The 12073-nt window shown below is 31.8% G+C and overlaps 5 protein-coding genes across 5 annotated transcripts in view; all 5 read right to left on the bottom strand.

The window, feature by feature from the left end:
• Positions 1 to 1906: 1906 nt before the first annotated feature.
• Positions 1907 to 2877, bottom strand: LOC104265447. The gene is made up of 5 exons (XM_009859477.3): positions 2721 to 2877; positions 2561 to 2613; positions 2322 to 2364; positions 2208 to 2263; positions 1907 to 2151 (listed from the first exon to the last, which is right to left on the bottom strand). Exons 1-5 carry the CDS (start codon positions 2836 to 2838, stop codon positions 2086 to 2088), a joined length of 336 nt encoding a protein of 111 aa, XP_009857779.1. The 5' UTR covers positions 2839 to 2877; the 3' UTR covers positions 1907 to 2085.
• A 488-nt stretch (positions 2878 to 3365) lies between these two features.
• On the bottom strand, positions 3366 to 4659 carry LOC113475346. The gene is made up of 5 exons (XM_026839410.1): positions 4406 to 4659; positions 4243 to 4307; positions 4125 to 4182; positions 4006 to 4052; positions 3366 to 3926 (listed from the first exon to the last, which is right to left on the bottom strand). The coding sequence occupies exons 1-5, from the start codon at positions 4635 to 4637 to the stop codon at positions 3822 to 3824; spliced, it is 507 nt and encodes a 168-aa protein (XP_026695211.1). The 5' UTR covers positions 4638 to 4659; the 3' UTR covers positions 3366 to 3821.
• Positions 4660 to 4670: 11 nt separating this feature from the next.
• LOC104265449 lies at positions 4671 to 11052 on the bottom strand. The gene is made up of 11 exons (XM_026839411.1): positions 11007 to 11052; positions 10609 to 10929; positions 10346 to 10519; positions 9943 to 10278; positions 6510 to 6683; positions 6117 to 6446; positions 5867 to 6055; positions 5678 to 5805; positions 5011 to 5152; positions 4825 to 4956; positions 4671 to 4769 (listed from the first exon to the last, which is right to left on the bottom strand). Exons 1-11 carry the CDS (start codon positions 11050 to 11052, stop codon positions 4675 to 4677), a joined length of 2067 nt encoding a protein of 688 aa, XP_026695212.1. The 3' UTR covers positions 4671 to 4674.
• Positions 8047 to 9496, bottom strand: LOC104265443. The gene is made up of 8 exons (XM_026839409.1): positions 9267 to 9496; positions 9081 to 9212; positions 8949 to 9025; positions 8661 to 8895; positions 8510 to 8574; positions 8392 to 8449; positions 8273 to 8319; positions 8047 to 8193 (listed from the first exon to the last, which is right to left on the bottom strand). Exons 3-8 carry the CDS (start codon positions 8994 to 8996, stop codon positions 8089 to 8091), a joined length of 558 nt encoding a protein of 185 aa, XP_026695210.1. The 5' UTR covers positions 8997 to 9025; positions 9081 to 9212; positions 9267 to 9496; the 3' UTR covers positions 8047 to 8088.
• A 551-nt stretch (positions 11053 to 11603) lies between the features above and the next one.
• Positions 11604 to 12073, bottom strand: part of LOC104265445 — a 1573-nt gene continuing 1103 nt past the window's right edge. The window contains exons 6-7 of the mRNA XM_018816499.2: positions 11881 to 11927; positions 11604 to 11801 (exon numbers count right to left, since the gene is read on the bottom strand). Of these exons, the coding sequence (XP_018672044.1) occupies positions 11697 to 11801; positions 11881 to 11927 (152 nt within the window). The 3' untranslated portion in view covers positions 11604 to 11696. The remainder of the gene's footprint in view (positions 11802 to 11880; positions 11928 to 12073) is intronic.

The raw sequence follows: 12073 nt of genomic DNA, 5'->3' as shown, positions 1-12073 counted from the left end.
TCTATAAAAGTTGTCTTTACTTGTTTGATTCCATTGAAATAGATTTCAACTTTATACACAGCTGGTACCACATTAGATGTTGTGCATTGAAATGTAGCTCTCTCTCCAACTTTGTAAATAATAGCTCCTGATAAAACTGCAGTTGGTTCTGTTACAAACAAACAAGATGTTTAAATTTAACCAGCATCATATTTACTGTGACCACAAACCTGCCCAACATTGAACTATCTTTTCATTCTCCCACTCTGCTGTAGCAAGGCATTTGGTTGCAGTGTTTCCAGTTGTTCCATTTACATAAAATAAAGTTGAACCATGTGAACACTGGAAGTTAGCTTGAGTGTTGTAGACACCATATGATGGGTTGACTGGAACATTGTTGTTTGTTGGAGATGAACAAGCTGTAATGGGTGGTTGGTCATTAACATTGTATTCACATCTTTTATAATAGTTAATTACAAACCTTTAAGAACAATATTCACTGAATAACTTGGTAATGGAAAACATTGCATGTTTATATTCAAATCCTTGTATTGTGGTTGTAACAATGTTAGTTGTGATGTCACTGTACCAGCATTGTTAACACAAGTGATTGATTCGTTTACACCAGTGTAGTTGCTGCATCCAAATGCCCCAGAATAAAACTGACCCAAGATAACTTTGTTTCCATTCTTCCACGCACAATCTTTGTTTGTGGTTACAGATATTGTTGTTATAGTTTTTAAGTTGCTTATACCAAGTGATTTGGTTGCAGTGTTACCAGTTGTTGGAAGGCTGATGGTCAAATGCGGCTGAACTGTATTATATGATGTTCAGTTTAAGTTGGTTTATTATGTTGATAATATAACTTCATATAATTACCAAGAAAACATTTAGGTGCAGGACTCCAAGTAGCTTGCTCATTACAAGTTGCATCCACTGTGTTTCCAGTATATCCAGCAGCACAACTAAATCTTGCTGTACATCCATATCCACATGGTGATGTGCTTTGCTTAGACAGGATCACACCAGGAGATATAAAATCAGTTGGACATGCTGGAGCAATTATAATAACAATAATTCAATGGGAATTCTTTTAGCACCAGACTAATTAAATTTTATTTTAGGTCAATTATTTGAACTTACCTTTAAGACTTATATTCACTGAATAACTTGGTGATGGAGAACATAGCATGTTTATATTCAAATCCTTGTATTGTGGTTGTAACAATGTTAGTTGTGATGTCACTGTACCACCATTGCTAACACAAGTGATTGTTTCATTTTCACCAGTGTAGTTAAAACACCCGTGTGTACTATGGTAAAATGCACTAACATCAAACTCTCCCCCATATCTCCATCCACATCGAGAAACACCAGTTGTTGATATTGTTGTTGATATCTTAAGGTTGCTTATACCAAGTGCTCTTATTGCAGTGTTACCAGGTACTGGCAGGCTAATGATAACCCCTAAGAAATATTTGACAGTTAACTTAATTGTACAATGTCACAATATATCAGTATTTTTGATATTTACCTTTACAACCAACAACCACCAATATTAATGCAATGATGCTGCATTGAATATATTTCTTCATCCTAGTTTGGTAATCACCCTACTACAATGTAACCAGCTACACACTGTCAGTACTTCCTTGTTATTGTGAAATTTGCAATGTGTTCAATATGGCAGTAGTGTGTGGGTGTTATGCATGCTTGAACAACTGCGGTTCATAAAGTGTAACAAAAGTTTTAGAACTTCATACTCATGACTCTAAGTCTCAACAATATTCAAACTTGATCTGACATGTCTAACTTAGACCTCTGTGTTACCTTGCACTTAAAGTGGTTTCTTATAGATGAGTTTATTTTCTTGTTTTCAAATCAATTTAATAAAACTTTTATAGCACTTGGATGTAAAAAAAAAAAATTCTGTATAACTTGTTTTTATGATAAAACTATACACTAATAACACAATAACATTATATACACAACAGTGCTTTCCTTGCATTTTAATTTTAAATGTATGCAAATATGAAGATGGTATGCAAATATTAATTTTATTTGTTGAAAAATTGTATACAATGAAACAAACATAAAAAATCAGGTTCATATTTCGTATTCATTTTTATCTTCAATCCCACTCATTGAAGTATATGTTTCTTCTATGGGTCCCTAAAATACAGTTTATATAACTTTATTTTATAATGAACTTTAGGCATATGTCTTACACTTCCAAGATTAAATGACGTTTCTTGTCCTGTGTTAATATCCATGTATTGTTTTTCTGTAATAACAAAACTTTTGTTATGCAGTATATGTGAAGATGTGACTACTTATCTTACTTGAAGAAGTATTTTCATATGTTGTATTCTGCTGTTCTTGCGTCTGAAATAAAAAATGCATGGTTACAATAAAAACATTTGCACAGTCTTTCAGTAATTACAATTACACCCAAAGCAGTTTTTCAATTTTCTTATCACAGTGAAGGAAAGCAAAGAAAGATGAATGTTTACTTATCCAGTCTAGTAAGCATTGAATATTTCTTGTGGTTATCATTTAAAAAAAAAATTCATTTTGTTACCTCTACAATGTTTTCTTTTTGTACTTTCACTTGCATCGATGGAGCTGCTTTTCCTGCATTATAATTTGTTTGAAAAAATAAATTTCAAATGGATTAAAATGCAATTATTTTATTATACTTCTGTCCAGGCCCAAAATAATGTAGAACTTATTGAACTGACCTTTTGCTATTAGCTTTTGAATGTGCTTATATTGCAGTACCAGTAAAATGGCAGATATCACATAAAGAGTAACTGATAGCCCAGATAACAGTATAAGTAAGCTTAGACTCACAGTCATGTTTGAGGCAATACGAACGATTCTTTAATCTTTAATTAATGCAAGTTATACATTGTTGTGTTAAGCTTGGTATACAGAATGATCATCTTAATTCCCACACATTTCCTTGAAGCAATCCACCAACTACATTTAAGTGAGTGTCGCTTCAGTGATGGTTTAATTTAATTATAGGTAATTTATTCTGTCAGTTACAGTCGCCTATTTTATACTATATATTAAAAAAAATTGTAGTTTAAGGTTGCGGTTCATATCCACGTTTTTGCATTGAAGTCCATGTTATGGTTGTCCCGCATACAATACTACTAACTAGACCGTAGGTATAGTGGGGTAAGGAAAATAGGACATCTATTCATTTTATTCTCTGGTGCAATTTGGTAGTAAACTAACAACATTCAAAGAATTATATAAACCGAATCCTTACGACTTCCGTTGTTAATTGTTTAAAACACGTTCAGGATATTAGGATATTTTGTACTAAAGGTGTCCGTCTTTTTTACTATACCATATTGATTTCAGCAATGTATAACTTCTGCTCGACAATCTATTCTCACCTTACAATGTCTTGAAGCTTCTGCTTCCTTGTATTAAATGTGTGGGTGAAACTAAGCATATCTTACTAAGCTGTTTATTTATAAATTGATGAATCATATTGTGTTATAAACAAACTTACACCAGTAGAAACACCTGCTTTATGCTTTACTATTTTAGTTGACAGACACTGAAGTATTCTAATGGAGTAATGTAGATTCATTATTTAAATTTTTTCATCCTGAATGCTGTCACTGCATATTATAGCATTCGTTGCTATATGTATGTATTGTATATTTTGGTTGACAACGTTTAACTAATGTACAATTTATCATAAATTTTACAATTCTGTGTCATTTTGATATTTTATTCTGTTTTATCTCACAAAAATACACAACAACCATTAGTACAATCACCAGATAATGTTTATATCATTAACATAATTGTGTTACATATTAAAGGTCATATTCGTTCATTTCATTCTTTGGTTTCTTGTTACTTTGCATTATTTCTTCATAATCTGTCTTTACCACCTCATAATTCCGAACTATGGCATCATCCTAAACAATTGGAAGATTAAAGAGAAATGTTGTGTCTATACCTACTCTTATGTTGCTTTGCTTAAAGTTAATAACTTACATTAGGTATTGGTTCTCCTGCATTCAGATCAATATAACCAACTTCATCTGTAGATACACAAGTTAATATAGAATAAATACATTAGGAATGTATAGATATGCATTCAGCATTATACTTACTGTCTCCTGCTTGTTGTTTGTTTGCAGGGTTTAAATATTGTGGTGTGTTGTTCTCATTCTAGATATTATTGGCTTGTTAAACACATGATATAATTGTTGTGAATATAAATGTGTGTACCTTGGGTTGGGTAGTTGTAATCTTATCATTCTTGTAATTGACCGAGGTCACATTCTTGATTCTTCCTGTAATGAGTGTATTTTTGTGATTTTATTAAAGCATTTTGATGTATTTTTTTACACCTAATTTGTTGACTTCATACAATAGTTAGATTTTATTATACCTGCATTTTCCGTGGTATTTTTCAGCTTTAAATATAAAAGTAGAGTAATTGTTGTGATAATAAGAATAACAACAGCCAAGCAACTTCCAACTATCACAGCATCTGAGTTACTCTCCTTGCTGTTGAGGTCACTCATTGTGTTGTCCATCACAGTGATGCCAAATACAAAAACAACAGCTGGAAACACTGTTGATTTTACAGTCAGTGTGTAGATTCCAGTATCATTTATCATTACCTACCAAACAACACATAGTTACCACTCATGTTGATTATAAATTATAATTCACCTCATTTTTCATGTAAACAAAACTTTGTGTTTCATTCATTCTCTGCATCTCAAACAAATCACTTGTAACAAGTTTGCCTAAAAATAATCAGTTAAATTCTGATATTCCTGTATATACATAACATTGTTTTACCTTTCCTGGTTAAGTTAGTTGTATAGAAAGATGGTTTAAGTTTGAATGTGACGTTACAATACTGGGTTGTTCCAATCTCCCACAAGCAAACATTGTTCATTGCGTTTGTGACTTTAAACTTTTGTGGTGGATCTGAAACCAAACTGAGATTAAATATAGTTTGAGAAATGTCTGTTAATTTCTCACAGATGATGGAGATTGTTTTGTTTGTTCTTCCTAAGTTTGCATATTCAGGTTTAGCAGTGTAGTTATTTATAGCTCTACATTCCACTATATCTCCCTCATTTGAAATATCCAGTGGATTGCTTGTCCATGTGTTACCAGTAACCTGTGTAAATCAGAGCCATAGAAATACAGAGTAGTCCAACCCATTGTTACGTAAAACACAAATTGAACGGCAATTTGGGTCCAAAATAACACAGTAGGTATAGGGAAAATGTATGTTTTTCGGTAAATTACAGAAAAACTTGGGCCTAAAAACAAATTTAAAGGTTGAAAAATGTAAAAAACATGTGTTATTTGTTTTCTGTGTCAAAAAAAGTCAAAAATTAGAATTAGAAGCGGTTGATTTGCGACATTTTAGTCATTTAATGCGGCTAAATTTATACATTTTTTCTAAAAAATGTTTGGTAAGGTAAATAGAAGCTGTTTTACACCTATCCACAATAGGAAAACACAAACAAAACTTAACAAGTTCGTTTAAACCCATTGCCAAAGTCACCACTTTTGCTCTATTTTGGACACACATAGACGGCAGTTGGACTACTCGGTGTTTATACGACTCTGGTGTAAATGATACAGTGATTACATTGTAATGTTGCTTTAGGGTTAACATTATCAAAGTTGTTTTTACTTGTTTAATTCCATTGAAATATATTTCAACTTTATACACAGCTGGTACCACATTAGATGTTGTGCATTGAAATGTAGCTCTCTCTCCAACTTTGTAAATAATAGCTCCTGATAAAACTGCAGTTGGTTCTGTTACAAACAAATAAGAAGTTTAAATTTAACCAGCATCGTATTTACTGTGACCACAAACCTGCCCAACATTGAACTATCTTTTCATTCTCCCACTCTGCTGTAGCAAGACATTTGGTCGCAGTGTTTTCAGTTGCTCCATTTATATTAAATAAAGTTGAACCATGGGAACACTGGAAGTTAGCTTGAGTGTTGTAGCCACCACTTGATGGGTTGACTGGAACATTGTTGGGGGTTGGAGATGAACAAGCTGTAATGGGTGGTTGGTCATTAACATTGTTTTTACGTTTTTATAATATTTAATTACAAACCCTTAAGAACAATATTCACTGAATAACTTGGTGATGGCGAACATTGCATGTTTATATTCAAATCTTTGTATTGTGGTTGTAAGAATGTTAGTTGTGATGTCACTTTATCAGCATTGTTAACACAAGTAATCGTTTCGTTTACACCAGTGTAGTTGCTGCATCCAAACCCAGAATGAAATAAACCACCATCAAACTCTCCCCCATATCTCCATCCACAAATAGAAACATCATTTGTTGATATTGTTGTTAATATCTTAAGGTTGCTTATACCAAGTGCTCTTGTTGTTTTGTTGTTAGTCGTCGGCAGGTTGATGGTTAAATATGGATAAACTGTAATACACATTGTCAAATTGTAATTCAGATTTCATTCATTGTTTAAGTCTGTACATTTACCAAGTAAACAGTTAGGTGCAGGACTCCAAGTAGCTTTCTCATTACAAGTTGCATCCACTGTGTTTCCAGTATATCCAGCAGCACAACTAAATCTTGCTGTACATCCATATCCACATGGTGATGTGCTTTGCTTAGACAGAATCACACCAGGAGATATAACACCAGTTGGACATGCTGAAACAATAATATATTAACAATAACTTTTTTTTGGCGATTATGTTAGCATAATACTATTTTTTTTTTGATTTTCTCTATGTTGGGCATGCTGAAACAATTACATTGATAATAAATTAATGGTAATTTTTGAACACTAGATTATTTAAATTTGATTTTTCTCTATTTCTTGTGTTTACCTTTAATAACAACATTCACTGAATAACTTGGTGATGGAGAACATTGCATGTTTATACTCAAATCTTTGTATTGTGGTTGTAACAATGTTAGTTGTGATGTCACTGTATCAGCTTTGTTAAAACAAGTAATTGTTTCATTTACACCAGTGTAGTTATAACATCTAACAAATGCACTAATATAAAATGCACCACCATCAAACTCTCCCCCATATCTCCATCCACAGCTGGAAACACCAGTTGTTAATATTGTTGTTGATATCTTAAGGTTGCTTATACCGAGTGCTCTTGTTGCAGTGTTATCAGGTGCCGGTAGATTGATGACATCACCTAGTAATTATAAAACAATTAATTTCATTGCAAATTCACATTTTATAAAAAATCCATGCCAATATTTACCTTTACAACCAAGCACTGCAGTTAATACAATGATGCAGTAATGAATGTAACTCTTCATTCTAATTGAATTCTACTTTACAGTTTAACTAGCTGCATGTTGTAACTATTTCCTTTTTACTGTGATATAGATTGTAGCGAAAGATATATGTGGGTGGTGTGTTATCATGTTTGTGTAACTTGTTTATTATGAAAATATGCATTACAAGTTATGAACTTTGATTGAACCAACTAAGCCTTTATATATGTATACTTGTATTGGATAAAAACAATTAATTGATTATTTCATTTTAGGAAATTACCTTTTGCAATAACCTTGACTGTTATCTAAAAGCTACACAATACTTTTAATCCAACCTAATGTATAACTTCTGCTCGCCAATCTATTCTCACCTTACAATGTCTTGAAGCTTCTGCTTCCTTGTATTAAATGTGTGGGTGAAACTAAGCATATCTTACTAAGCTGTGTATTTATAAATTGATGAATCATATTGTGTTATAACTAAAAAATACACCAGAAACACCTGTTTTATGCTTTACTGTGACACTAGTTATCCAGGGACTGAATTATGCTAATTACTCTTTTTATTTAAATATTGTTATGATTGTTGTTGTTATAACCTATTAACATACGTTGCTACAAGTTGAACTAAAACATTTTGCTAATTGACAAATTTTAACTAGTGTATAATATTATATCAGATATTTTACAGTTCAGTATCACATTTATTTGTCTTATTGCATTTTATTTTCATAATAATGCACAATAATTATAATATCAGACTAGCAATCATCTGATAATGTAAATATCATTACCATCATACTATCAAACATTAAAGATCATATTCATTCTTTTCAATCGTTGGTTTCTTGTTACTTTGCATTATTTCTTCATAATCTGTCTTTACCACCTCATAATTCCGAACTATGGCATCATCCTAAACAATTGGAAGATTAAAGAGAAATGTTGTGTCTATACCTACTCTTATGTTGCTTTGCTTAAAGTTAATAACTTACATTAGGTATTGGTTCTCCTGCATTCAGATCAATATAACCAACTTCATCTGTAGATACACAAGTTAATATAGAATAAATACATTAGGAATGTATAAATATGCATTCAACATTATACTTACTGTCTCCTGCTTGTTGTTTGTTTGCAGGGTTTAAATATTGTGGTGTGTTGTTCTCATTCTAGATATTATTGGCTTGTTAAACACATGATATAATTGCTGTGAATATAAATGTGTGTACCTTGGGTTGGGTAGTTGTTATCTTATTATTCTTGTATTTAACTGATGTCACATTCTTGAAACTTCCTGTAATGATTTTATTAAAGCATTTTGATGTATTTTTTTACACCTAACTTGTTCACTTCATACAATACAATTTAATTTTATTATACCTGAATTTTCAGTGAAATTTTTCAGTCTCAAATATAAATGTAGAGCAATTGTTGTAATAATAAGAATTACAAGAGCTGAGCAACTTCCAACTATTACAGCATCTGAGTTACTCTCCCTGCTGTTAAGATCACATATTGTGTTGTCCACCACAGTGATGCCAAACACAAAAACAACAGCTGGAAACACTGTTGATTTCACAGTCAGTGTGTAGATTCCAGTATCATTCATCATTACCTACCAAACAACACATGGTTACCACCTCATGTTGATTATAAATTATAATTCACCTCATTTTTCATGTAAACAAAACTTTGTGTTTCATTTATTCTCTGCATCTTAATCAAATCACTTGTAACAAGTTTACCTAAAAATATTCTGCTCAGTTCTGATATTACTGTATATACATAACATTGGTTTACCATTCTTGGTTAAGTTGGTTGTATAGAAAGGTGGTTTAAGTTTGAATGTGATGTTACAATACTGGGTTGTTCCAATCTCCCACAAGCAAATATTGTTCGGTGCGTTTGTGACTTTAAACTTCTGTGGTGGATCTGAAACCAAACTAAAATTAAATAGGATTTGAGAAATGTCTGATAATTTCTCACAGATGATGGAGATTGTTTTGTTTGTTTTTCCTAGGTTTGCATATTCAGGTTTAGCAGTGTAGTTATTTATAGCTCTACATTCCACTATATCTCCATCATTTGAAATATCCAGTTGATTGCTTGTCCATGTGTTACCAGTAACCTGTGTATATAATACAGTGATTACATTGTTATATTTATTGATTTATATAATAAAATATCTGTAATGCTTGCTTCATCGATAAAAATTATTTTTACTTGTTTGATTCCATTGAAAAAGATTTCAACTTTATAAACAGCTGGTACCACATTAGATGCTGTGCATTGGAATGTAGCCCTCTCTCCAATTTTATAAATAATAGCTCCTGATAAAACTGCAGTTGGTTCTGTTACAAACAAACAAGATGTTTAAATTTAACCAGCATCATATTTACTGTGACCACAAACCTGCCCAACATTGAACTATCTTTTCATTCTCCCACTCTGCTGTAGCAAGGCATTTGGTTGCAGTGTTTCCAGTTGTTCCATTTATATGAAACAAAGTTGAACCATGGGAACACTGAAAGTTAGCTTGAGTGTTGTAGACTCCACTTGATGGGTTGACTGGAACATTGTTGGTTGTTGGAAATGAACAAGCTGTAATGGGTGGTTGGTCATTAACATTGTATTCACATCTTTATAATATTCAATTACAAACCTTTAAGAACAATATTCACTAAATAACTTGGTGATGGAGAACATTGCATTTTTATATTTAAATCTTTGTATTGTGGTTGTAACAATGTTAGTTGTGATGTCACTGTACCAGCATTGTTAACACAAGTGATTGTTTCATTTACACCAGTGTAGTTATAACATCTAACAAATGCACTAATATAAAATGAACCACCATCAAACTCTCCCCCATATCTCCATCCACAGCGAGAAACACCAGTTGTTGATATTGTTGTTGATACCTTAAGGTTGCTTATACCAAGTGCTCTTGTTGTTTTGTTGTTAGTCGTTGGCAGATTGATGGTTAAATATGGATAAACTATAATAGAAATTGTGAAATTATGATTCAGATTTTATTCATTATTTGTTTATGTCTGTACATTTACCAAGTAAACAGTTAGGTGCAGGACTCCAAGTAGCTTGCTCATTACAAGTTGCATCCACTGTGTTTCCAGTATATCCAGCAGCACAACTAAATCTTGCTGTACATCCATATCCACATGGTGATGTGCTTTGCTTAGACAGGATCACACCAGGAGATATAATACCAGTTGGGCATGCTGGAACAAATATATTAACAATAAAATATTGGTGATTTTTTTAGCATCAGACTAATTCAATTTTGTTTTAGTCAATTATTTCAGCATACCTTTAAGAACAATATTCACTGAATCACTTGGTGATGGAGAACATTGCATGTTTATATTCAAATCCTTGTATTGTGGTTGTAACAATGTTAGTTGTGATGTCACTATACCAGCATTGTTAACACAAATGATTGTTTCATTTACACCAGTGTAGTTGCGGCATCCAACAAATGAATAAAATGAATTAACATCAAACTCTCCTCCATATCTCCAACCACAATAATAAACACCAGTTGTTGATATTGTTGTTGATATCTTAAGGTTGCTTATACCAAGTGCTCTTGTTGCAGTGTTACCAGGTGCCAGTAGTTTGATGATATCACCTAGTAATTATATGACAAATACCTCTATTGCAGATATTCTGAAAATCTGTTTCAATATTTAACTTTACAACTAAAACCTGCTGCAGTTAATACAATGATGCAGTAATGAATGTAATTCTTCATTCTAATTGAATTCTCTCTTACAGTTTAACTAGCTACATGCTGTTGCTATTTCCTTGTTACTGTGATACAGATTGTAGTGAAAGATACATGTGGGCGGTGTGTTGTCATGTTTGTGTAACTTGTGTGATATGAAAACATAGATTCTGTTTAAACTTTGATTGAACCAACTAAGCTTTTGTATGTTTATATATATATGTATTTGATAACTAATAAATATTTAAATATTCAGTTTAATAAATTACATTTTGCTAAAATTTTGTTGATATCTGAAAGCTACACAATAAATTTTTAATCCGATCTAATGTATAACTTCTGCTTGCCAATCTATTCTCACCTTACAATGTCTTGAAGCTTCTGCTTCCTTGTATTAAATGTGTGGGTGAAACTAAGCATATCTTACTAAGCTGTGTATTTATAAATAGATGTATCATATTGTGTTATAACTTAACTTCCATCAGTAGAAAGACTTGCAGATTCTATTTTCTAATTATCTAAACTAGGTCAGTTTAGTTTTCCAATATATAATTGTTCAAAATTATGTTTATTTTGTTTACTCTATTCTTTATTTGCATAAAAATACACAACAATTATAATGATGATGTAATTCTATAATGTTTAGATTAATATAAAAATACTGTTACATATTAAAGATCATATTCATTTATTTCATTTTTTGGTTTCTTGTTACTTTGCATTATTTCTTCATAATCTGTCTTTACCACCTCATAATTCCGTACTATGACATCATCCTAAACAATTGATAAGTTAATCAGAAATATTGTGTCTATACCTACTCTTATGTTGCTTTGCTTAAAGTTAATAACTTACATTAGGTATTGGTTCTCCTGCATTCAGATCAATATAACCAACTTCATCTGTAGATACACAAGTTAATATAGAATAAATACATTAGGAATGTATAGATATGCATTCAACATTATACTTACTGTCTCCTGCTTGTTGTTTGTTTGCAGGGTTTAAATATTGTGGTGTGTTGTTCTCATTCTAGATATTATTGGCT

The sequence above is a fragment of the Ciona intestinalis genome, unplaced genomic scaffold (assembly GCF_000224145.3).
Source record: "Ciona intestinalis unplaced genomic scaffold, KH HT000242.1, whole genome shotgun sequence".
NCBI classification, from domain to species: Eukaryota; Metazoa; Chordata; class Ascidiacea; order Phlebobranchia; family Cionidae; genus Ciona; species Ciona intestinalis.
The sequence above is the reverse complement of the archived record's forward strand: the minus strand, read 5'-3'. Positions and strand labels throughout refer to the sequence as shown.